This window comes from Notechis scutatus, chromosome Z, assembly GCF_049901735.1.
Source record: "Notechis scutatus isolate UNSWTSFEM ecotype Mainland chromosome Z, rNotScu1.2, whole genome shotgun sequence".
In the NCBI taxonomy this organism is placed as follows: Eukaryota; Metazoa; Chordata; class Lepidosauria; order Squamata; family Elapidae; genus Notechis; species Notechis scutatus.
In genome coordinates, this window is record NC_142025.1 from 14,024,592 (window position 1) to 14,051,508 (window position 26,917).

At 40.9% G+C, this 26,917-nt stretch overlaps 1 protein-coding gene across 1 annotated transcript in view; it reads right to left on the reverse strand.

The window, feature by feature from the left end:
- Nucleotides 1-26,917, reverse strand: part of PITRM1 (pitrilysin metallopeptidase 1) — a 42,799-nt gene that overhangs the window by 6,027 nt on the left and 9,855 nt on the right. The window contains exons 7-23 of the mRNA XM_026672247.2: nucleotides 26,616-26,776; nucleotides 25,328-25,454; nucleotides 22,696-22,784; nucleotides 20,288-20,416; nucleotides 19,132-19,245; nucleotides 16,839-16,935; nucleotides 14,804-14,938; nucleotides 13,286-13,424; nucleotides 11,490-11,606; nucleotides 10,092-10,224; nucleotides 8,740-8,860; nucleotides 7,984-8,060; nucleotides 7,390-7,555; nucleotides 6,587-6,687; nucleotides 5,079-5,199; nucleotides 2,271-2,336; nucleotides 1,491-1,603 (exon numbers count right to left, since the gene is read on the reverse strand). Coding sequence (XP_026528032.1) covers nucleotides 1,491-1,603; nucleotides 2,271-2,336; nucleotides 5,079-5,199; nucleotides 6,587-6,687; nucleotides 7,390-7,555; nucleotides 7,984-8,060; nucleotides 8,740-8,860; nucleotides 10,092-10,224; nucleotides 11,490-11,606; nucleotides 13,286-13,424; nucleotides 14,804-14,938; nucleotides 16,839-16,935; nucleotides 19,132-19,245; nucleotides 20,288-20,416; nucleotides 22,696-22,784; nucleotides 25,328-25,454; nucleotides 26,616-26,776 — 2,006 coding nt within the window. The remainder of the gene's footprint in view (nucleotides 1-1,490; nucleotides 1,604-2,270; nucleotides 2,337-5,078; nucleotides 5,200-6,586; nucleotides 6,688-7,389; nucleotides 7,556-7,983; nucleotides 8,061-8,739; nucleotides 8,861-10,091; nucleotides 10,225-11,489; nucleotides 11,607-13,285; nucleotides 13,425-14,803; nucleotides 14,939-16,838; nucleotides 16,936-19,131; nucleotides 19,246-20,287; nucleotides 20,417-22,695; nucleotides 22,785-25,327; nucleotides 25,455-26,615; nucleotides 26,777-26,917) is intronic.

Sequence of the window (26,917 nt, forward strand, 5' to 3'; positions counted from 1 at the left end):
TGTGGCTCCTGAGCCGTGGGTTGCTGACCCCCGGATGACACCTACTCCACATAGTTACTCCTCACAAAAAACCTGCAAGTCCACACGATTCCTTTTCTGATCACTTTCTGAAATTGCTTGCTAACAGGTTTTCAGCTATAAGGAACTTTGGATTGATATGTCTGAAAACACCAGGTGAGTTTAGTGAAATAATTTTTAGCCCTCGAATTACAACAACTGGGCCCAAAATTTCTGTAGCCAAGTGAGAGTTTTGCCCCTTTTGCCACAGTTGTTCAGTGAATCACTGCCGTTGTTATTAAATTAGTAACATGCTTGCTAAGTGAATCTGGCTTCCCTATGGACACTGCGTGTCCATAGGTTGCAAAAGGTGATCGTATGAGCCTGGGACATTGCAATCATCATAAATATGAGTCAGTTGCCAAATGTCCGAATTCTGATGATATGGCCATGGGGATGCTGCAACAATTGTAAGTGTGAAAAATAGTTTTAAGTCACTTTTTTCAGTGCTGTTGTTAACTTTGAACGATCACTAAAAATGAACTGCTGTTAAGGACTACCTGTGCAAAGTTTAAGGACTGAAAATAAATGTAAACCACTGACCTAGACTCTCGTGGGTATATCCTGCTATAGCACATGACCCAAAGCTTTGGGAACAGCATTGGTTGCTGCTTGGTTTCTGGGTGTGATTCGAAGTGCTGGTGGTCACCTTTAGGGCCTTATATAGCTTGGACCAGGTTATCCATGATGCCACCTTCTCCCTTATTGAGCTGTCTACCCAATGAGATCAAGCAACTATCTCCTGATCCCATCTATATAAAAATGCTTTCTGATAATTCATATAATCTGGAATTCTTGCTCATGAATATCCAGTCTGCTCCTGGAGTTAAGGTCTGGTTGTTCCATCAAGAGTAGAAGGAGGGCATGTAATGGCTTGCTTGCTTGCTTCCCTCCCTCCCTTTTATGAATAACTTTGAGATATTTCTTTGTTAATGTTTCTAATTATTCACTTTGGAATCAGCAACATACAAGTAGAAGTAAATAATCAAAATAATGATTTACTAATAAAATTGGTTTCACACACTAAGCTAAATTCAAGTCAAGGAATTTGTGTTATGTCTTAGTTCAAGAGACAATCAAGTCATGCTTCCAGATCTCCCTGTGTGGTAACCAGGAAACCAAATGATGAAATCAATAGATAAAGGATTTCCACAATGCCTCGTGGAAAATTTTACTCTGCATGAATTCAATTTATACCTTCAAGCAGTTTGGAACCAAATTGGCTTTAAATCAATGCATACATCTATTACATAATGATGCTCTTTGCATCCCAAAAGAGCCCAGAGTCTGCCCTTTGCAGTATAAAGTATCACGAGAGCATCATCATTTTTATCTATATTTATATTCTCAGCAGAATCACAAGATGTTGTTTTACATTCCACCTTCAACTTAATCTGCACATGTATGATCAGATAGCATATCCCTCTGCCTACCTTGCATAGTCTGGGGTTGTGAAAGGCACAGTGCGAACACAAGCACCCACATAATTTACAGGGAAGGGAAGCAGAAAATGGGTCTTCATTTGACAGGGTTGAAAAGTGGGATCCTAAAAGAGAAGGATAAAAAAGAAAATAAATTAGGATCAGGTGTCCTTGCCAGAATCTGACTCTTCTTGCTTAGAACTTCCCACCTCCCCTTGAGACAAAGAATTTGGTTGAAAAAAACAAAACAAAAAAATCATTTTTCTTTCAGTGAACATCTTGAGCCTAGACTTTAAAATTCATGTGGTCCCTCCACCTTCAAAACTGAAGAGATATCAGGCAATTCCTAATTAATTATTGAATTTCTCACTGTCAGATTTCCTGTAGTTTTAAAAGCTTTGTTCTTAAATATGTATATGGATTTATGACTTTTGCCTATGCTGATAGCAAACCCTTCTAAATAGATATCTTGATCTTTTCCTGCCCATAGTATTAGAAGTATGGATATCCATGTTTCATACAAACGTATAAATATTTTAAATTTTGTTTATAAAATTTCTATACCATCCATCAGACTTGCGAGCCCCCAAATTGTTTCACATGCTACACTGAAGGCCCTCTAAAGGGTGAGAAAATGGCACAAGAACATAATAAAATAAATGTTAGGTTTCACCAGATACTACTGATCAAGATATTGTTGCAAGACCAGCTTCGTATTCTCTTTGCAAAGTCCTACCTCTCTCCCCAAAAGGTTTGGGTAATTATAACTTAGGTCACAGAAAACAGCCTCACCATAATTAGTTTCCTTGTGATCTGGGAACCAGCCTCACTGCTAGCAGATTTGGAATCTGAAGGTTTCTAGAAATACAAGATTCGGTTGAAAAGGAACAGTTTTAATGCAGTCTTACTAAGCAATTCAATGATTCACTTTTCCACTTGTAGGAATGCAGATTGTCAACCAAAGTCTCTCTCTCAAGTGAAGCTTGGATCAACCCATCACAAAAGGCTTTTCCACAGCAGTAGAGAATTCGCTTGCCATTGTTATTTTGGTTTTCGTTTGGCTTTGTAACTTCCCAGCCTAACTTACAGCTGCAAGATTGCTTGGTGGCCTCCAATTCAAATATTAACCAGGTACAATCTTGATTAGTCTTCCAACATCTGGACATCCTTATAGCTAGGATTAAAGATGGAAGACTCTCCATGAGAGATATGAACTTGTATTTGCATTTGTTTAATGACTGTTCAAAGTTACAATGGGCGCTAAAAAATGATTTTCACACTTATGACTGGTACAGCATACCCATGGATGCATTGGGCTTGGCCACTGCGATGTATTTATAACAGTTGCAATGTCCTGGGTCATGTGATCATGATTTAGATCCTTCCCAAGCAGTCAGTGGAGGAAGCCAGATTTGCTCAATGAAAACAGCAGTGATTCCTTAACAATTGTGGCAGAAAGATTGTAAAAATAAGGCAAAAGTCACTTAACTGCCTTGTTTAGCAATAGAAATTTTGGGCTCAGTTGTGGCCATAAGTTGAGGACTATCTGTATTCCCAAAGGCAATTACAATCCCCATATTCCCAAGCAGCGGAATGGCACAATTTGCCACGGACAGCTCACTGTGGCCATTTCACAACCAACTTGCTATATGACAACTCACCGTGGCCAACTTGCCACAGGACAACTCACTTTGGAAAATTCCACGGAGATAACTGAACAAAATAAATGTTATCCACCACTGTTTCTTTGACATGATTTCCATTTTTGTGAATGGAAATAATGTCAAAAAAAAAAAAAAAAAGCAGTGGTGGATAACATTGCATTGAGTTATCCCAAGTGGAATTTTCTGGGGCAATTTGTAACACAGCAAGTTGGCCATGGCGAGATGCCCATGGCAAAAGAGTCACGGCGAGTTGGCCGTGGTGAATTGTCCTAGACTCCCAAGCAGCAGACCACAGGACTTAAAACTGAAGTATGCTGTTGTAGGGAAAGGAAACAGGAAGCATGTTCTTGTATCTCTTCCATCAATTAATCTTAATACAATGGGGGGGAGTGGCCTGCATCTGATCAAAGTAGCAAATGCCTAATGAACTACTACCCCTACCTAATTTTTCCTGCTAAACCTTTAGTATTTATAAAAACTGACAATCAACATTGCTGTGGAAAAACACAAGTGACTGTCGGAACAGAGCTTGAATGTTTTCTTGCAGACGTTTCATTACCCATTAGTACTTCTAGATGTTAACTAATTAGATAACAAAATGTCTGCAAGAACATTCCAAACCAAACTCAGAGAGCAGCAAGGACTCTACGGTTCAACCCTGAGTACAAACATTCTCTTCTATTGGTAAAAACACAAGTACTACATTAGCATTCTGCTCCTCTGTCCTTTTTCCAAAAGCTACAAGGAGTTTTGACAGAAGTGTTCCCTTCCCATTGATTTTGCACAAAAATCAATGACAAAAGCACTTTTCCCCACCTGCTTTAAAATCCTCTGTATTAATCAGAACCACAGACACCATGAGTAAGAATACAATAGAATAACAGAGTTGGAAGGAACCTTGGAGGTCTTCTAGTCCAACCCCCTGCTTAGACAGGAAACCCTACACCACTTCAGACAAATGGTTATCCAACATCTTTTTAAACACTTCCAGTGTTGGAGCATTCACAACCTCTGGAGGGAAGTTCTCCACTGATTAATTGTTCTAACTGTCAGGCAATTTCTCCTTAGTTCTCGGTTGCTTTCTCTCCTTGATTAGTTTCCATCCATTGCTGCTTCTTCTCCCTTCAGGTGCTCTGGAGGCAAGTTGTTCCACTGATTAATAGTTCTAACTCTTTAGTTCTAAGTTGCTTCTCTACTTGATTAGTTTTTACCCACTGCTTCTTGTCCTGCCCTCAGGTGCTTTGGAGAATAGATTGACTCCCTCTTCTTCGGGCAGCTTCTGAGATATTGGAACACTGCTATCATGTCTCCTCTAGTCCTTCTTTTCATTAGACCAGACATACCTCGTTCCTGCAACTGTTCTTCATATGTTTTAGCCTCCAGTCCCCTAATCATCTTTATTGCTCCTCTCTGCACTCTTTCTAGTCTCAACATCTTTTTTACATTGTGGCGACCAAAACTGGTTGCAGTATTCCAAATGTGGCCTTACCAAGGCATTATAAAATGGTATTAACACTTCATGTGATCTTGATTCTATCCCTGTTTATGCAGCCTAGAACTGTGTTGGCTTTTTTGGCAGCTGCTGCACATAGCTAACTCATATTTAAATGGTTGTCCACTAGGACTCCGAGATCCCTCTCAGTTACTACTATTGAGCATGGTACCACATATACTGCACCTGTGCATTTGATTTTTCTTGCCTACATGTAGAACCATACTTTTTGCACCACTGAATTTAATTTTGTTAATTTGTTTGTTAAGTTATGGATTTGATATAGCATCTCTACTTTTGACTAGAGATGTATAACCAGGAGCTTCCTGTAAACTGCTGAAATGTATCACAGAGATATAGCCATTTATTCCTGATACTTCTACTGTCATTCCCTTTATATATCACATTTACACAAACATATTTTAATTTAGTTTCCTCCATTACCTCAATTATGCGGGGACGGACAGCCTTCCGTTCCTTTTTACTTCTGGCAATTCCCAGGACAAAATTTTCCACAGCTCTTGTGACAACTGGCATCTGCTGAGGTGTAGCATTAACCGCACATCTGTGTAGGAGGAATGTGTATTATTTTCACCCAAAGAAATGCAGCCATCTGATTTGATTAGAGAAATATTCAAATATTCATTCATATATGACAATTTATTATGTGTTAGATTAAAATTAATAGAAATGCATTATAAATATTGGTCTTTTAGAATATTAGAATTTAATCTATTAACCATTCTGGTTAGTATAATCTAATGCCATTATCTAATAGTAATTAGTACTAATATACTAATATATTATTAGCATTTTAATATTGTTATTCATTTAAACTTAAAACTGTCGTGTCCTATTATTCCTGTACTGAAAAAGTTGGAGATCATTTTTGTTTTATATCTGTTATATTTCCCTCCACTTTTTAACTTGTCCTGTTATTCCCTTCATTTTCCCCCCCTTTATGTTAGTTTGTATTTTAATGCCTGTTTTTGAAAAGTAATACATTTCTTTAAATGGAGGCCATTTATGCTTCTCCGAAACACCTTTGTTCATGTTAAATTATGGATTCTTAGAAGTACGATGGATCTTTGGAAACCTGAAGAAGCTCCAACTATTCCTTATGCCATAGTGAGTACAACCCGGTCTCTGATGAATCTAACGAGAAACCAATTTTCTTCCCAGCTTGAAAGCTGCAGAGAACAAGGACTAAGTGAAGGATAAGTCTCTTATCTTTAAGCTCCAAAGAAGCAGCAAATCTTGGGGCTGTTTGGCAGCTCCGAGGTCAAATTTTTTTTAAAAAAACTTTGAATACACAGGCCAACATTTTCACAGCCAACAAACCTACTTCCTAGAACACAGCTTCCCGAAAAGAGCAGGTGCCAGTAGACTGAATGCAGGCAGGCTAGAGCTGTTGTTGATGGTACTCAAGTCCCCATAGTTCATCTCCTAAATGATTATTTCTTTGGAGAAAGCCAGCAGAATTAGAAGCCATGAAGTTTGAGTTTAATTAGAAAGGTCTACCTAGAAATGTAGACCCCTGGCATCTGTATTCTCAATCTTAAAATGGAATCTGAATTTATTTTCTCTTTAGCCTGAAGTCCTATATGTAACAATTCAAGTTCCTTGCTTTAGTCAATTTATGTTATTTTGATATTAGATTTTCACTGATAGAAATATCTGGGCACAAAGCAGCCATGCCATTGAAATATGCAATCAATTAGCAGTTTTTGAAACTTGTGAGGCTAGGAACCAAGTGTTTATCATCTAAGGAGGGACTCCAAGGATGATGAATCCAAATTTGTGGTACTGACCTAACAAGAGAGTGAATTTTATTTTAGTTCTTTTAAAACTGAAGTTTTTAGGATTCGGTTAGAAATCATGATTGGATAAACTTTGACATCATGCGTATTCAGCGGTGCCTGCAAGTATTACAAGGATGAATCCAGACTCACCGCAGGTTGTCACTATTTAAAAGGTATTTCTTGATACGTGGCAATTTTCGGAGCACAGACTTAATGTCTGCCATTTCTGCAATTCGCTTCATCAGTTTCACCTGAATAGAAAAAGGATACGAAGGGAATTAAGAGCAAAGGCATAGATAGCTTCTCCACTGACTCTGCATTTTGGAAGCCAGCTGGGATTGGTAAAAAATGGTAATCACATGATCCCTAGGATGCTGCAGACATCATAAATACATGCTTGTTGCCAAGTAGCTGAATTCTGATCAAGTGACTATGGGGATGTAACAATTGTTAAGTCTAAGAACCAGTTGTAACATGCTGTTTTCCATGCCATTGTAACTTTGACTAAATGAATGACTGCAGATTTAGGACTATCTGTGTTGCATCATCAATGCCAGGAAAATTATTACCCAAGATTAATGTTTACAATGAGTATTTAAATGCTTTTGAGGGCTTTAATCACTAATTCTATGCCTACATGGCAAGCAAGCTAGCAGCTGAGGCTCTTGGTTTCCCCTGAAAAGATCAGCAACTTATCCCTTATTAGAAAGAGAAATTATACTGTAAAGGAGACTGTATCATGTGATTCTCCATGAGGATACTTGGACTCTTTGATGATGCTTTGACTATGACAGAAGATAATATGCAGAACACGCGTGCAGTCTTGAGCGTTTCCAGTTTAAAAAAGGCACTGGAAATAATCTTAATGGGCAGGCCTGGAAAACATAAAACAAGGGCATCTTCCCATTTTTTAAAAAAGCCAGATGTATCAAACCCTTTTCCTCTCATTTCACCTGCTCCATGCCATGAAACATTTCTTGCAATTCTCCTGCAAGGTTCAGAGTCCTGCTTGCTCTAATTAAGGCATAATTATGTCCAGAATCAGGAATGCCATTTGATAGCTCTTGAGCTGTCATTTTAACCAAGACTTTGAAATGCTCTTCATCTTCAAAATGAGGGCTGCAAAAAGAAAAGGGACAAAGGAAAAATGGCACCTCTGTTACAAATAAGATAAACTGGGAGTGTTCATCAAATGTTTACTAACTCTGTCTCGCTAATGGCCATTATAGTTTAGGCCATATGAATGGAGATCTAATTCCATTCACTCCATCTTTACTCTCTTTAAAGGAGCTCAAAGCACCAGCAATTCTCCACACAAGACAATTATTGGCCTTCTTTTTCTCTTAATTAAAACATCAGCCCAAAGGAGCATTGTTCGATCAATCAACTAATATGCATAAACCAATATGAAGTTATTTACTAAGGTGTTTTAGTATTACTACTGGAGCTATCCATTGGAGCTGGGCAGATAATAAATTCAAATACACAAACAGGGAAAGATACACCTTCAATTATATAAAAATATTGTTCCCTAAAATGGACCATACTTGTTGAATATTTCAGTCCAGAGATGCATCATGTCAGGCAAGTTTCTATCCAGGCACAATGAAGAGAAGATCACACCCTAAAAAAGAATTTTAGGAAGGAATGAAAAAAATAATAAGGCAAAGTGATACCTAAATTACTTAAAGAAGACTAACATGGGATTCTTGCTTTTTTTTTAAAAAAAAATGCCAATGGTAGTTGTGAAATTACAATCCAAAACTGAAATCCAATTTACCAAAGCACAAACGTATAATAAAAACAATTTCACACCATTTATTATTTGCTTTCCTAACTGTAAGAGTGAACTGGAAATAGAACTAATTATCCAGATAAATGGTGAATTGTCCTTTACTTCTTGAATTTCAATGGAAGACTTAGATTTCTGCATGGAAGAGCATCTGAGCCTTAAGAACTTAAAAGATTCCCCTTCAGATTTTCTGATTTTATCATAACGCGTCCATGGATATTGCACTTTCTATTCCAAATGGACTAGTCTATATTATTTGCAAAGTAATTCTTATAGCAGCGCTGATTGGTGAACCTGACTTATTTTCCTCATATTGCAAATAGTGAGTGGTTCAGGAAAACGAAGAGAGAAAGCAAGTGAAAGAATTAAGAGTTAGATAGAAAATGATGCCACTTATTGAATTAGAATAAGAATTTAGTTCTGAGACTTCCTAATTGGCAATTCTGTCTCAGCAAAACCTAGGTGGCTACCCATGTGCAACTGGCCAGCCCTTAACTGAAAACGGACTCACCTGTTCATACATGTCTAGATGGGAGTCATCTACATTGATATGTGGGCTAACAGAAAGGCCACCTGTTTTCAGATCTATTTCCAAAGCCTGTTCTCGGTAGTTGAATGCTCCACACCCCATCCTTATGAAAAGTAAAGAGAGAAGAACAAACTGGGTTCCCATACAGGTTATGTGGGTCTACAAGCAAATTATTCACTGTAGATCAGGGGTATCAAACTTGTGGCTCGTGGCTCGGATGCGTCACGTGCTGGCCACGCCCACCCCCGTTTTAGTGGAGGGGAAAAAAGATACGTCACGTGACGACAATGTGTCGTCGCGAGTTTGACACCCCTGCTCTAGATGATTGGGCTTTCATCCTAGGTAAACCTTATCATTATACCCAATGTTTAGGAAAGACTAATATTTGAAGCAGAAAATTCTAACTGAAAGACGGGAGCCATTCTTGGGTCCCATATAATCCAGTCTTTCCTGGAACTTGGAATCCCCACTGCCTCTTCATCCCCTTCCTTGGTGCTTTTGCTGAAGGAAGTGACCCATAGTTACACAGAGATCTTTGGATACTGACTGATGGTGTTCAGAGCACTTTGGCTTCCTTATGTGAAGTGTGATCAGCCAAGTCAATTATATTGCACAGATACAGGTGTGGCAGAGTTGAAAGGAACTTTAGAGGTCTTCTAGTCCAGCCCCCTATTTGAGCAGGAAACCCTATATCACTTCAGACAAAGGACTGTCCAATCTTTTCGCAAAAACCTCCAGTGATGAAGCACACACAACTTCTGAAGACAAGCTGTTCTACCGCTTAATTGTTCTTGCCATCAGGAAATCTCTCCTTAGTTCTTTGAAAAGCTTCCATTTTTTACTTGTGCTGCCTTCAGGTGCTTTGGAGAATATGTTGATTCTCTCTTCTTGGTGACAGCCCCTCAAATATTGGAAGACTGCTGTCATATCACTCCAAGTTCTTCTCTTCATTAGATTAGAAATACCTAGTTCTCTTAATCATTCATCATATGTTTTAACCTCTAGGCTCCTAACCATCTTTCTTGCTCTTCTATACACTTTTTCTAGCATCTCAGCATCTTTTGGTGGTGACCAAAAATGGATGCAGTATTCCAAGAGTGGTCTTACCAATGCTTTATAAAGTATTACTAACACTTCATGTTATCTTGATATTATCTCTCTGAAAAATATTGCAGGCAGAATTGGCAATCCAACGTAGCGCCCAAACCAAGCCACTCACACAATTCTGGCACAACATAAGTTGGAGAAGAATATGATTTAGGTGGAAGACCAGGAAAATCTCCAGATAGAGGCAAAGACTGCTGAAAAAGCTTCAGACATAACTCAATTCTTACTTGGTGATGACCCTACAAAAAAGTGGAACATAAGGCCGAAGCTCTTCCGGGAGTGTGTTCAGGCTGGAAATGGCTCTGAAATAAACTATGCCGTTTGTGGGTTGAGCACAGTACTGGACAGGAACATCCTCAGCTACAGAGAAAGAAGAAGAGATCACTTTACCAAGCAATGTCAGAAATGCTGACAACTCAACACCTCATTAAGCTGTTTTGTCAGACTCATTGATCTCCTCTTTTTCTGTCCTCAAATCTATCATCCAAAAAAAGGAACACAGGCGTGCAAAGCGTACAGGTAATCCCTTGGTTATGATGGCCAGAATTGCCCTTGCTAAGTGACACAGTCATAAAATTCAAGATGCAGACATAAAGTGAAAAATCACGTGACTCTGTCCCTTAGTGATAACAATTGCTTTTCTAGTCTAAGATGCTTCAGTTATTAAGCGGGAAGAAGCAGCAGTCTCAGGTAAGGAGCACAGGTTTGCCCAGTAGGGATGAAGGCCTGAGAGGATTGTCCCAACCTGGATGCAAGTGAGAAGCACCAACGCAGGTCACATGACCACAACTCCTTGAGATATTGTAATTGCTAACCTGGCACCAGAGCACCTGGGTCAGAATCATGTGACTGCAGGGGTCTTGTGATTACCAGAATGGTATGATCTGGTTGTACATCCATTTTTTCCCCCAGTGCCAATGCAGATCTGAATTGTTGCTGAACAAATTAAGCTAAGCCAAGGACTACCCTGGTAAGAATGTCTGAGGGCTGTCCTTCTAGCTTGCTTTCTAGCTTTCTCCATATATACATATGAAAGGATGACCATGATACACACAGGTAGCCCTCGGCTTATAGCCACCATTGGGAAGAAAGCAGTTGCTAAATGGGTCACACCCAATTTTAAAACTGTTTTTGCCAAGATTATGTGAATAACTGCAGTTAAGTCAATCAAGCAGTCATGAAGTAAATCTGGGTTTCCCCACTGACGGCTTAGAGCCACCTGAGATGATCACAAATGGTATCATGTTATCCTGGGATTCTTTTAACCATCACAGACACGTGCCCACATTTTTATCACACAGCTCTGGAATACTGCTATGGTCATAAGTGTGAGGACTGGTCTTAAATCAGTTTCTGAGTTCCTTACAACTTTGAATGATTGTTATACAAACAGTTGTAAGTAGAGGACTATCCATAACTTTCTTCTGATCTAAAGGACTGTTTATAACTCTACTACACTGATATATTATCTCATGTAAAAACTGTGGGCTGGGAATTGCTGGAACTGAAGTCTGCCCAGGAGTTTGTGATGTGTAGACTTGTGATGTGTAGACATTTTCAACTTAAAGAGAATTTGATTTATTATATTTTCATCCCTCACCCTCCCATGCTTCAGTTTCCCTAACCTGTATGTGCCATCTCCAGTTCAGTAAACGGAATCCTTGGTTCGATATCTGAAACTTTCAGAGCAGGAAGACAGGAAGTATCTTGAGGTTTGCTTTGCAGATCAAGCAATTCCAAACCTAGCAGATCAAAGGGAACATCAATTTAGCAATTCCAACAAAACCAAGTTATTCAAATTCCCCCACCCACCCAACCGCAAGGAAGGAAGGAAGCCTTGTAGCATTAGTTAAGGACCTGATAATGTCCTCCAGGGACCCATTTCAAGTCTTTAAAAAGGCTACTGATTATTTCAAAGACAAAGTTAAAAATAATAGCTGTGGGGTGTTTCAAGAATCAGCTACGTACTCAAAGGAGAGGAGGGGGAAAATAACACATAGGCTGCAGCATGACATAGCACCTGCTGGCTTCCAAAATTTAGGTGGCTTTTTAATAGTAAAGGTTACTTTTTTTGCCTCTTGCATATTACACGACGGTGTTTTTAACTTGCTTTAAAATCAAGAACTAATTGGTCAGTATCTCTACAGCAGAGGTGTCAAACTCATTGAGGGCTAAATCAAGGTTGTTTGACCTTGGTGGGGTTGGGGTGGGCATGGCTAGAGTGGGGATGGCTAGCTCAATGTCACTCGTGTTGGAAGCATCTGTGGTAGCCTGAGCATTCTGCCAGTGAAAGTGGGCTCCCAAGCTCCGTTTTTGGTGTGACAGCCTCCTGCAAACCTCTGTTAGCAAAAATGTTTTCACTGGCAGAAGCCCCACTGGCTGGTCCTTTGCTGTTTCCAGAGCAGCTCCGCGCACCAAATCTAAGCATGAATCCTGCCTGGAGGCCTCGAGTTTGACACCCCGGCTCTACAGTTTTGAGGGTCAGGAATGCTCAAAAGCAGGGGTCCCCAACCACCGGGCCGTGGACCGGTACCGGTCCGTGGAACATTTCCTACCGGGCCGCCGGTTTGCTGGGCGCCGCCATCTTGTTTGACGAGAAAGTGCTTCCGGGTGAGCTTTTCCGGTTGGAAAGCGGCGTTTGGGTCCTGAAGGAATCCTCGCGCCTTAGTTTCATCGAAGGGGAGGGCTTGAACGAAACTAAGGCGCGAGGATTCTTTCAGCACCCAAGGCAAGGCGAGCCGGCGACCATCCCGAAGCCGTCCCGAAGCGAAGCCCATCGACAAAGGTACAAAGGAGGAGTTGAAGGTGGCAGGGAGAAGCGGGGGACGGCTGGCTGGCTGCTCAGCTCGCCTTGCCTTGTCATGCGTGCTGATGCCGGTACCGGGCCGCGGATCATTTTGTGATGCCGATACAGGGCCACGGCACAAAAAAGGTTGGGGGCCACTGCTCAAAAGGATTCTTCCAAAGAAACAACTGGATTATTCTGCAAATCCCAGAATTCCCAGCAAGCTTGTTGGAAATACATTTTGGGAGATGCAGGTTGGGGAAAGCCCCTGCAAATATCATGGAACTCATCTGAGAAATTAGGACTATTTCATTTCACTGTCACTTTTTTTGCGCTCAGTGGGGAAAAGAAACATGTGGAGTAGCCATGGTTGTAAGAGATCAAGACTGGAAAAACTAGGTTCAAATCTCTCTCCCCTCTGTAGTAAGTAAAATAAGATTATGGGCTCCGACCAGGCATTTAGAGATTAGGTGATGTGACCCAAGAGATCAAGTGTTGAATCCAGAAAATGGAATGGCAAAACAGTAAAAATAAAAAAAAGACTTAGAAAAGAGATAGAAGAGCGCTTCCTAACTTGCAAAACAAGCATTGACCAAACAAGCAAGGCAACATTTTAATGACTCAGAAGATGTGCACCTTTCTCATAGATTTGTTTCTTCTCTTCTTCTGAAAGGGCTTCAACCTTCTCTTTCAACTTGTCTGCCTCTGCAGCTGCTTGCTTGTCATGGAAAGCTGCATCTGGACTCATAGAGAGTGTTAATCGGTGTGGGTTGTCCTTTGGCCAAGAAAGAAGAATTCTAATCAATGTAAAAACAATTTCTCTTTGCTCCTGATGCTGTGCAGCAACTGACATCAACTCTCTTATTACCGTATTTTTTGGAGTATAAGACTCTACAAAGTATGAGACTCAACTAGCTTGTGGGAAGGAAAACAAAACAAAATCTGCCTCTGCCTCCTTGCAGCAAACAGCAAGTTTCAGTTTCAGCACAGCCTGATTAGCACAAGCAGCTGATTGTCGGTTGCATTGGCCTCCCCACAATCAGCTGTTTCAGGCTGCAGGGATTGCCATTGCCTATTACAGCCTCCAAGAGCCACATTTTTGGCCTTCACATCCCATTTTTGGCCTCCGCACACCCCATTCTCAGCCCGTTCCGGCTGTGCTGAAGCTGACCAGGCTGTTTGCTGTTTGCGGCAAATTGCCAGGAGAGGTCGAAGAGTGGGGAATGGCGGGTGGGCGGAGCTTCGGCAACATTCACTGTGTAAGACACACAGACATTTCCATCCATTTTCCAAATATGGTAATTTGAGGTAGTCCTTGCCTCATTGCCATAATAGAATCTACACCATGGGTATCAAACTCACCGCCTCACGTTGCCATCACATGACGTTTCACAATGCTTTTTCCCTTTGTGGAGCTAAGTGGCCGTGGCCTGTGCATGATGCATCTGGCCCATGGGCTGCCAGTTTGACACCCCCTGGTCTACACAATTAGGTCGTAAGTCATGTTGATTGTAAAGCGGGTCATCACGTGATTGAACCAATTTTAAGACTTTTTTGGTGGAAGCCATTACAAAAATCACCATGTTTGCTAAGTAAACCATCATTAACTGAATGCCATGATCATTAAGCGAACCTATTATTTGCTGTATAGGGCATATCTGCCAAAAACTAGAAGCAAATTCTAGGTTTTGGCAATAATGTCATAAATTGTAGTCATGTGACTGCTGGACTGGGTGAATTGCCGTAAATAGGGCCAAGTGATGGGGAGAATCAAAATTTTGGAACAGGAATGTAAGCATCTTATATGGGATTTACTGGAACCCTGAACAGCCACTAAACAACTGGTAATAAATTGAAGACTTATGTATGCGATATGAAAGCCTTAGAGCCTTTTTTTTAATAAGAAAAACTTTACTATAGGGAAGAAAACCAGAAGATGCAAATATCACTTATGCGTAGAGCCGCCCAACCCAAGCAAGAAGTCATACAAGCTTTCAGAAGACACCGAATGATCTCTATGCAATGCAAAACCTCAATGTTCATTCTGAAAGCTTGTGAGAGTTCTTGCTTGTGTTGGGCTACTCTTATTGCCTGGCTAATCACTCTTGGAAACAGTGTTAAAACCGGCTCTACATAGGTTCAACTGACTCCCACCTTGAAGTATTGTTTTACTTTCTTCTGCAGGAAATGAGGGTCCTCCTTAAGGCAATGCCGGAGCTGAGTTACTTTCTCTGCTATTTGCAAAAGATCAACAGGATCTCCTTCATGGTTCCAACAGGAGGCAATATTCTTAGAAAAAATAGAAAAAAGAATGCAAATATTTCACATGAAGGTTAAGACTGTTGTCCCCTAGAGCAGGGGCGTCAAACTCATGGCCCATGGACAGGATGTGGGCTACAGGTGCTTAGATTCCACCCTGGAAACAGTGAAGGGCTGTCCCTTGGTGCCTCTGCCAACAAAAACGAGCTCCATTTTCACTGGCAGAGGTTTGCAGGAGGCTGTTGCAGCCAGAACGGAGCTCGGGAGCCCGTTTTCACTGGCGGAGTGCTCGGGCTGCCACAGGCACCGCCACAAGTGACATCGAGCTGCCCATGCCCACCCCGAGGTCAAACACAACCCTGATGTGGCCCTCAATGAAATCGAGTTTGACACCCCTGCCCTAGAGAGAGCTAATGTGTTTTATCTGTCTGTAGCAGCTCCTACTAGTGGTATCTGAAGATAGTTACATATTCCGGCAAATTCCCAACAATTCAGAGAAAAGCCTCAACCCCACTCTGCCCCCTGCAAAAAAGAGGAAGAAATGAGTGAAGATGGGTGACTTCCGGGGTCATCAAGGTCAGTCCCAGTTAGGAACAGTCTGGCCTAAAATGAGAACATCTAACATTGTGTATCTCAACTTGGCATCTCCAGTTACTGTATGTTGCAAGTGCAATTTCAGGCTGGCTAGGAACTTTGGAGACTTTTGTCTGATGACAACTCTAAAATACCAACTGGAGAAGATTCATCAGCTTTAATTAGCATCAACTCTCTAAAGTCTTAGGTCCTGGGTCTTTCCATCCTAGACCATCCAATCCTTTTAAATGCGAAGGGAAACCTCAGGTTTTCAGCATATAGAGCACAGGTTGAGGACACATCTGAAAAGGACTAGGCTGTTTTAAATATAAAGCTGCTTCACATGGGATAGGAGATACACAGGGGTGGAATTCTACCGGTTTGGGCCGGTTCAGGCAAATTGGTAGTTCCGGTGACCATTTGGCCCTGCCCACCTGCCCCTTTTCTGTGCTTTATTTCCTTGTTTTTGAGCACAGCTGATTCGCGCAGCAGAGCAGTTCGTCGTGCATCAGCTGTTTTACTCACCGGGGCTGCAGCAGAAGGTAAGTATTATAGCTAAAAGTGGTCTTTTCTAAATGCTGTGCATGCAAAGCGTGCGTTCACCGAACCAGTTGTTACACCGGTTGAATCGCAACACTGGAGATACATAATGCAGGGACTCTCTCAGCATTCCTTCTGCAGAATGGGTAGACTTGAGGGACAATCAGGGAGCAAAATCAATTTTCCAACTTCTAAGGCATCCATTTCTCCCTTTTAAAATTCATCCCAATCTACCAATAGACTCTGACCTATCCGACTTTAGAAATACAGCATCTCAAGTGCTGGTACAGTTCTTGAGTCCATAAAGTTCATCAATTTTGACTTAGAGCAAGGGTCTTCAAACTTGGCAAGTTTAAGATTTGTGAACTTCAACTCCCAGAATTCCTGAGCTAACATGACCGGAGGAGGAATTCTGGGAGTTGAAGTCCACAAGTCTTAAAGCTGTCAAGTTTGGAGACCCCTGACTTAGAGTGATGGTCCAGTAGAAGTCATTATTATGGGCTTGAATCAATCAATCTTTATTTTTTCTTCTTGACTGGACCATTTGTTCAGAAGCATCTCCCACATATTCATGCCTTAAGTTATTAGTGGGATTTCTGAAATTCCACAGAGAAGAACATCAAGATCATGGACTCCAGCATGTCTCGAGTATCTTACAAGAGATTCTGCATCTTCACTATTCACACTCTAGACTTGTGTCCTAAATCCTTTTGCAAATGCTTAAAAACTGTGCAGTGGAACTATCCCATACAAGCAATGTTTAAAAGGCTAGTTTGCACATTTCGTAGCTTGGTTTTATGAGAGAAGCATCACTTACTGAAGCCAAGACAAGTCCAAAACGGGTTGACTGATGCTTCATCTGGATCTCAATTTTGTGGAGTAAAGCGTCAATCCTTTCTTTCTCAAATCCATTCCTGAGGTTGAAAAGAAGACATTTAATTTTCTTCCAGAATTACAAGGACAAAACTCTCAAGTTTCTGAATGAAATTTATTCATATGGCATAACCTATTCAATTACTTGGGAAATATGTGGAAGGTGGAGATGGTTCTGAATTTTTTAAAAAAACAACAACGAAGAAATTAATTATAGGTACCGTATTTGCCGGCGTATAAGACGACTTTTTTGCCCTGAAAAAGATGCCTCCAATTGGGGGAGTCGTCTTATATGCCGGGTCGTCTTATACGCCGGCAAATAGTAATTGGGAAGCACTGCGGCTGCCCGCGGCTGAGGCACTTTTGCGCACCGTGGAAACGAATCCCGTGAAGCCGAAAGGAGCAGCCAGCCTTCTCCCAGCTCCCAAGGAAACGAGGCTCGCACCGCCCGAGCTCCGCTGAGGTATCCGGCTGGGGCTGTCAGGAGTTGTTACCGCTGGCGCGGCTCCGCGCGGCTCCAGTCCCGCGTTGCCTCGGGAAGGGAAAGGCAAAAGCCGTGCAAAAGTGGAAGGCGTGCGGAAGAGGGGGCGAGTATATAACAAACGATATTTTGAGTGGAAATGTTGGGGGGTCGTCTTATACGCCGGGTCGTCTTATACGCCGGCATATACGGTAAGTCTTCACTTACGGATCTGAGACTAGCAGGTCCATCACTAAGCGATGTGGTAATAAATAGAAAAATGACATACCACACCAACTGATGACAGCAGTTCCTACAATTCTACCCGAGGTTGTTAAGCTAATTCCATGCAGCCCTTAAGCAAGATCTTAGATGACCTCAATCTGCAACCTCCTGCCGGCTTCTCCATTGACTTGGGTTTATATGACAAACATGTCATGATGGCCAGAATTTTTGAGAACAAATCATAAGTCCCTCTCATTCAACACTGTTGTTTGAGAATTACCCATGATTATTCTGTATTCCTTTACTGCATGATGACTCAGATGTGGCTCTTCTCTACTTATTTCCACCCAGCCATTCAGTTGCTCATATATAGTAACATTAAAAGACGAGACGTACCAAAGACTGCATTGTACTTTCAGAAAAAAATACAGTTGGTGTTCAACTTAAACAATTCATTTAGTGACCATTTGAAATTACAACAGCCCTGAAAAAACAGGCATGATATTCCCCTCTGAAAAAAAAAATCGGGCCGGCCAAAAGAGACCCCCCCGCGCGCCAAGAAATCGCTGCCCAGCTCCCTTTTCCTGCCGCTCAGCGGGCTCCGCTCGCACCGCCCGCCCGGGTCCGCTCGCTCCGCTCAGGTATCCGGCTGGGGCTGTCAGGAGTTGCTACCGCCGGCGCAGCTCCGCGCGGCTCCAGTCCCGCGTTGCCTCGGGAAGGGAAAAGCAAAACCAGGAGCTGCTGCTGCCGTTGCAAAGCGCCGCCGCGGCTCTTCCTTTTGCCTTTCCTTCCTGAGGCAACGCGGGACTGGAGCCACGCAGAGCCGCGCCAGCGGTAGCAACTCCTGACTTGGGGCCTCCGAGGGAAGGGGAAGGAGGAGAAGAAGGGGGGGAGGGGGGGGGGCGATTCCCAAAAAAATCAGAATTCCGATTTTAATCGGAAGAATATCATGTCTGAAAAAAGTGACTTATGACCATTTTCATACTAAGAACATTGCAGCATCTCTGCAGATATGTGATCAAAAATCAGATGCTTGGCAACTGGCATGTAGTTATGATGGTTGCAGAGTCCCTTTTGCAACCTTCTGACAAGAGAAGTTAATGAGAAAGTCAGATTCACTTAAGTCATGTTACCAACATGGCAGAAAGGTCATAAAATGAGACAAAATTGTCTTAACTGTTTTGCTTAGCAATAGATATTTTCGGCTCAACTGTCATCATAAGTGGAGAACTACCTATTATTAAATTTTATCCATAAAAAATCTGCATTTCTCCAGCATTCATTCTCTTTTTTTTTTCCTTTCAAAGAACATTTTTAGCTGTCAAAGTTTAGATATTCCTTTTGCCTCTTTTTATGAGGAGATTCGTAAATAGCAAAATTATCTCAAACTTTCTTTTAAAACACTTGGGAAAAGCAGTATAATTTAGAGCTTTCTTTTACCAGCACAGAAGGTACGAACCATCATCACTGTCATAAGTTTAAAGTAGCATCTTAACTATTTTTTTTTACAATAACACAATATTTTTTTTTAAAAAAAAATCCTTGTCCTTACTCAATAACTTCATCAATAGTTTTAGCAATAATTTGCTTTATGGTGTCTATGCTTTCTTCGGAAATCCCTTGAAGGCCTACAGTGAAATAAGCTTCTCGTGTAGAGGAGTTAATCCTAAAAACAGAGATATAATACAAAAATATTCATTTAGTTTTAGTTTAGTTTACTTTATTGTCATTGCACCTCATACAACGAAATCAAACACCATCTTCAGTGCACATCATGACCATGAAAATAAACACAAACACACATTCTTCACCCTCCACACATTGAACCGAAAACCCCCGACACCACACCAACACTGCACTATACAGTAGAATTCAAAAGAGCTACTGCCCTGGGATAGAAACTGTTTTTCAGCCTATTTGTCCTTATTTTTATTATTCTGTACCTTCTGCCAGATGGTAATAGTTCAAAAAACGGGTTCCCAGGATGAGATGGATCTTTGAACTTTCTTAAGGCAGCATGGTTAAATTCGTATTTAAACATTGGGAACCCATTTCACAGTTTGCAATAAACCCACCTGTGGCTTAGTACAAATATGGAACCCACTAATATGGTTTAATATCAGGTATGAGCCAAGCTCCTAAGACCTATACAACAAATATGGCTAAATAACAAATATGGATCAGTTGGCAGCTGTGCTTTGGGAAGAACAAATGTTAGTTTTCTGGGAACAACCTTAATCAAAGTTAAATCACATTTCAGCAGACATATTCCTTTGGGCTCCTAATTCAATGCAGTGCAAGAAGGTATGCAAGGGCTTAAGTCTTAAAGGGAAATTTTATATACAAGATTACATTCACCTATGTTCTTATTCTGTGGTGGTGCAGTGGTTAGAATGCGGTATTGCAGGCTAACTCTGTCCACCACCAGCAGTTCTGACGAGCTCAAGGTTGATTCAGTATTCTAGCCTTCTAAGGTCAGTAAAATGAGGGCCTAGATTGTTGGAAGCAATACGCTCAGAAAGGGTTATAAAGCACTATGGGGTAGTATATAAGTCTAAGAGCTGTTGCTATTTTAATTCTTCTGAACTTCCACACAAAATTCCATGTATATTTCACATACCCAAAGCTTAATTAGCCCCTTTTCTAAACACCCCATCTAAGAAATCAAACTAAATTTCAGTTACACCTAGAAAGAGCCACATACTTACCCAACATCTGGTGAAAAATCTGTTCCAAGGCCAGCTTCGATCAAAGCTTTATAAAACGGAGAATTTGGGCCACCAACCAATAGAGAAGACAAAAAGTTCAACATGAAGGTTTCAAAGTTATCTGTAATCCTAAACATAAAAGAAAAAAAATTGAACACTGTAGGATTCAATACAGGCAGTTCTCAACTTACAACCATCTGTTTAAAGTTGCAACAGAACTGAAAAAAGTAACTTATGACTGGTTCTCACATGCCTATTGTAGCCCTCTCCCCATAGTCACGTGATCAAAATTCAGTGCTTGGCAACTGGCATGTATTTATGACTGTTGCACTGTCCTGAGGTCATGCGATCATTGTTTGTAATCTTCCCAGCTGGCTCCCAACAAGTGGAATCAGTGGGAAAAGCCAGATACTCTTAATTACTGAGTATTTCACTTAACTGTAGTGATTCACTTAACAACTTCAGCAAAAAAAAGGTTATAAAATGGGAACAAAGCTTACTTAACAATTGCCTTACTTAGCAATGGAAATTTTGGTCGCTATTGTGGTCATACATCAAGGACTACTCTGTAGGTAGCATCATTTCTTGCTACAGAAGTTTTAGAAAAGTCCCAGACTATCTTCCTGAAGAACAAACACATTTCATATTCCTCCCAATATTCGAAATGGTGTGGCTTAGTTAATGACAGAAAGCAGGTTTAATAGTGTTACTATTTTGCTGAACCTGGTGCATTGGACTCCTAGGTCAAATTCAAGGTGCTGGTTTTAACCCGTAAAACCCCACATGGCTTGGCACCTGGGTACTTACAGGACTTTCTCTAGACTGTACAGAATACAAATAACAGAGTTGGAAGGGATCTTGTAGGTCATCTAGTCCAACCCCTTGCTCAAGCAGGAGACCCAATACCATTTTTGAAAAGTGGCTGTCCAGTCTCTTTTTAAAAGCCTCCAGAGCAACCGCAACTTCTGAAGGCAAGCTGTTCCACTAGTTGATTGTTCTCGCTGTCAGAAAATTTCTCCTTATTTCTAGGTTGAAGTTCTCCTCAATCAATTTCCACCCATTGTTCCCTGTCTGGCCTTCGGGTGCCAGACAAGGCATAATTGATCCATTCAGGTCCCAACACGCAATGGGAATAAAAGGAATTAAGAATCAGTGTCCCAGATTTTAGGGTCAGATTTTAGCTCTCCTCTTTATAGATATCTAAACCCCTAGGGTGTAGGGACTTCATGCTGTTGGCTATTAGGATGCTACTGTTCCAAACTGTGGCAGGAAAGGTAAAATGGAGCAAAATTCACATAATATTTTGCTTATCAACATAAATGTTGGGCTCACTTGTGGTTGTAAGTCAACCTGTACTAAATTCATATACAAGTTGTCCTCAACTTGCAATGGCAACTGGAACAGGAATTTCCATTGCTAAGTGACATGGTCATGAAGTATATTTGCATTGCTTAGGGGGGCAATCTCAGTCAGTGTTGTTAAACGAATCCCATGGCTGTTAGGTGAGGCAACTTCTTGATGGCTTTTCACAACCAAAGTGAGAGGGAATACTGTGGGTCAGAGAAAGTGCAAGAAGGTATGCAAGAGAATGCAGTGTGACGGAAGGTGCATATGAAACTCAGCACACATCAGGAACAATGCAGGAACAGGTTGTCCCAGCACAAGGAACTGGGAAAGGATGCACAATTGTATGGTTGAACAACTGTTGGACATTAGGTCGAATTAATAGCAATAGCACTTAAGACTTATACACCATTTCACAGTGCTTTACAGCCCTCTCTAAGCAGTATATTGCTCCCAACAATCTGAGTCCTCATTTTACCAACCTCGTAAGGATGGAAGGCTGAGTTAGCCTTGAGCCGATGAGGATCGAACTGCTGAAGTACTGGCACTCAGCAGAAGTTTTTCCCAAAAACTATTTTCCAAGGCACCTGTAGGCCAGACAAGGAATAATGGATGGAAACTGAACAAGGAGAGATTCAACCTGGAAATAAGGAGACATTTTCTGACAGAGAGAAAAATCAACCAATGCAATAGCTTGTCTTCGGAAGTTGTGGGAGCTTCAGCACTTGACACTTGCAAGAAGAGATTGGACTGCCATTTGTCAGAAATGGTGTAGGGTTTCCTGCTTGGGCGGAGGTTGGACTAGATGACCTACAAGGTCCCTTCCAACTCTGTTAATCTGTTAAATAAGTAGACTGCAATTCTGCATTCTAACCAATGCACCATCACGGCTCAGTTAGGATAAAGTTAGGATATACAGTTAAAGGCAGGAAGATAACCCCTAACCATTAGCACCATTACTTTCCAAGTTCCTTCATAGCAGAAATTGTTGAATGGAATTTTGAGCTGAATTGAAGAGTATGATTCTGATTAGATGAATAACTCTGCTATTCCCAGTTACGTACTTTGCTAGGAGGAAGCCGACGCTGACTATTGTCTGCTTCTTAGAGTCAGTAGCTAATGAATCTACGGCACATGTCACATAGTGTTCCCTCTGCAAAACAAACAAACAAACAAGAAAATGACTAGCAAATAGGACATTGTCTTTATCCCAAGTATTTTATGATTAGTTTGCTGAAACCCAACACTTACTTCCAGTTTTTTGTGAAACTGTGCCATTAGCAAACAATGGGTTCACTTAATAACTGTGAAGTTCACAATTATGCAAAAGAATGTAAAATCTTGACCAACCTGCTTTACGACTGCTATGACTTGTAACCTAATGGGCAGGGTCCGTTGTGGTTGTTAACTCGAGGACTAACTGTATGCTCCTGGGCTGGTCAAAAGGCACTTCAAATAACAAAGTATGGAAATGATCCTGTCTGGTACTAGCCTTTAGTCCGTTAGAGCTAGGTAATGCTGAGGAACTGGAAAGAGTCCAGCGGAAAAGCAACTAAGAGGGTAAAGGGCTTGGATGCTAAATCCTATGAAGGGTGTTTGAAGGAGCTTAAAGAAGAGAAGGCTAAGAGAAAACATGACAGAAGAAAAGGGAATGGATTTATTCACTTCAGAACATAAGGGCAGAAGCTTTGCTTTGAGAGATCCAATTTGAAATAAGGAAGGATTTCCTGATTGTACAACTATTAAAGCAATGGAACAGCCTGGCTCCTGAAATTATGGGAGCTCCATCGTTGGGGGGTTTTCAAGAAAAGATTGGACTGCCATTTGTCCAGAATGGTACAAGGATTCCTGCATTACTATAAAAGGCTCCCAGGCCCCTTCCAATTTCTGATTCCAGGCAGTCAGGTCTTTATGACCCCTGAATTGCAACTGCCATATTTTTCCTGTAGGTTAAGACGGACAAACCCAGAGAAGTAGGGTTCTCTGTGATGGCACCCAAACTCTAAAATTCTTTATCAGCAAAGTCTCCACTTAATCTATATATCTAATGTCAACTCATAAAACATTCCTATGCTTGTTTTAGTAGTTGCCATAAAAAAGGGGGGGAAAGCTAAAATACATTCCAACTCTTATCTTTAAAAGATTGTAACTAAAATACCAGTTTTTTTGCCCACCAATATTTAATTGGAGAACGTGAATGATGACATCCAGCTGCACACATGCTCAATTGGAGAATCTGGTTAATGAGACACCCAGGGGAGGGGGGGAAATAGGATCACATAAGTAATGTAAATTACTTATGCCAGAGTTGGCTTCATACAGGGAAGTGCCAGTATGTTGCCTCTAATGAATCCTTTCAAATTTATTGAAATTTGGCTCAAGAATCATGATTTAATTAGAGTGATTGCTGAAATCTATCTATCTATCTATCTATCTATCTATCTATCTATCTATCTATCTATCTATCTATCTATCCATCCATCCATCCACCCACCCATCCATCTACCTACCTACCTAAAAGTGAAATACCACTTCATCACAAAATCTCCAGAACTGTAAAACCTACAAACTTGAAATTTAGTACGTATGTTCCTCTTGGCTTCTAGGCGCTCACTAAGAAAGAATTGTTTGAAATGACCATCAGAGCACTAGTATTTCCTATATTATTATTAACATGCTCTGATGCTAAGGAGTTCTACTCCCCCTCCCCACCTGGAAAGAAATCTATTCCAAATGCAAAACACAAGCAGAGAGGAGTTTCAGTTTCAGAGCACCAAGCAGCTTTAGTACAGAACAGTTGAGCTAAGCCACACCCAGACTCCTTGCTGTCTCCTTCTTGCTCACACAGCAAATACTGTTTCACTTTCCAAACAGCCCTCAACTCTCTCACATACTGACAGGACGCTAGCCAGATGAATACTGATGGATTTTAGTAGGCAGAGGCAGATTCCCCCCCCACACACACTTATTTTCCTCCCCAAAACTAAGCCCGACCTCATAGTTTTGTAGCGAAGCATGGATATCGAGCTATTATTATGATCAGGGGACTTCAAACTTGACAGCTTTAAGACTTGTGGACTTCAACTCCCAGAATTCCTCCTCCAGTCATGTTAGCTCAAGAATTCTGGCCACTGAAGTCCACAAGTCTTAAACTTGCCAAGTTTGAAGATCCTTGATTATGATGAATGAGAAGCTAGGCTCCAGCAAGTAAGATGAAGCAATGGCTTCTCCTAAAACTGGCGCTAGAAAGTGTAGAAGCCCACTCTTTCTTCTACCACAAAGTAGATGTGGAGAGGTTCACTGGAGTATGTAAAGCAAGACTTATATTGTATTTCTTTTTCTACCACCCTCCTCCCAAAATGGTGGTGCAGTCCTTTCACTGAAACATCTAAAAGTTCTGAAGTCTACAAACAGGTGATAAGGAGACCACATTCCTCTATTAACCACTTTGATTTGGCAACATCTCCTCATAGTTTTAAGAAGCATCTTCCCCATCTCTTGCTATTTGACCTTTCTCAAACTGAACTTACAGATATGGAACTTAAGAATAGTGCCTACACACGAAGGATATAATCAATGCCTTAAGTCTTTTACATCTGGACTGGATCTACCACCAAGGAAGCCAACTCTCCTCTAGTCAACAAATTCTACAGAAATCCTGGTGCATTCAAATACAACAAAGAAATCAAAACTCACAGGCTTGTCCCAGATTTGCTGGGGTGGAACAGAAGTGTTGGGTTCAATTTTCTGGAATTTACACAAAGCTTCTTCATGAATTTGTTTCAAATGTAGCTCTAGTGGGAAGTTCCCGTAAGTGAAGAACCTACAGTAGAAGATAAAATTATTTATAATTAGTGGCCGGGGCGGAGCGGGGGCTCTAAAAAAAATCCCATTTATATACTTAGGAGACAAGAGATATCACACAGAGGATAGAGTGTCCCAAATTGATAGCTTATTCTATACTATAATGTTAAATATTGCTCTAAAGCAGAGTTTGTCAACCTTGGCAACTTTAAGATGCATGGACTTGGTACCAAGGTGGACCATGGTACCAAGATTCCCTTTCAAGCATGCTGGGGCAAGGAATTCCGGGAGTAGAAGTTCACACATCTTAAAACAGTGGTCTACAGGAACTACTGAAACCCTTGGCCTTCACGTCTTGCTGAAGGGATGTAAGGGCTATAGTTCACCATTCTGTTACGTCCTCTGTCTAACAGCAGCTTTTTTTCTGCAGGTACATGCAGAACAGAGAGAGATGAGACATTACTAAACATCTTTGCATATACAAATCAACATATTCATTATTTATTCATTTGGAAAGGGAATAAACATACATTTCCCTCTCCCTTAATGGCTCTGGATAGCTTGCAAAGAGACTATAAACACAATCACAACATAGTTAAAAGAAGAAAATGTGAAATAATAAAAAAGCAGAAATGGACACATTAGAAGGTTGAAAAAGCAAGTCATGTAAAGATGGTTTGAGCAAACCTGAGGCAGTAAAAAACTGAATTCAGCTTTGGTGGCTCTTTGTCTCAAGGGAGAAAGCAGAATTAATTGCTAAATTTTTTGAAGAAAGCCATTTATTGTCTCTGTACTGGCATTTCTTCAAATAGCTCACACATGTGATCCACAACCTTGCAATTAATCAGCCTCAAATAATCACAATTTTCCTAAACAAGAGTTTTATTAACTTCCAGGCCAGAATTTTTAAACAATCTTAACCTTTTCTTCATATCCTAGACCTAGATTGTTGGTGTTCCAGTTCCAAAGAGATTTAACTATGATTACTAAGAGACTTCCTGGATTAATTTAGAGAAATAGGATCGGGCAAACCAGCAGATCCAAAATATTATTTGGGTAGCAGAATACAAAAATCAAAGCTATATTGCTATCTTGAGTTCTGTCATTAGCTGAATGACCAAGCAACTAATTATTAATTAATGCTGCAATTTTCTCTTCCTTTCCTCTTTCCTTCTAATACCTTGCATTGCTGGGATGGTAATGAGTAGCATGGAAGTGTTTCAGTTGTTCCCAGGAGAGATCAGGGATCTTCAATGGATCACCACCAGACACAACGGCGTATGTGTGATCAGGAAGAATCTTGTTTTGAAGGTGCTGAGAGAAAACTCTCTCATTATCTGCCTTAAAATAAATATTTTATTGAAGAAGAATAAATGAACAGATTATCTATGGTCAAACGCTACCCAATATCAGAACATCTCTGGGGATTAGTACCTGATTATCTGTAGAGGTGCAAAGATACAGATAGTCCTTGACTTAACA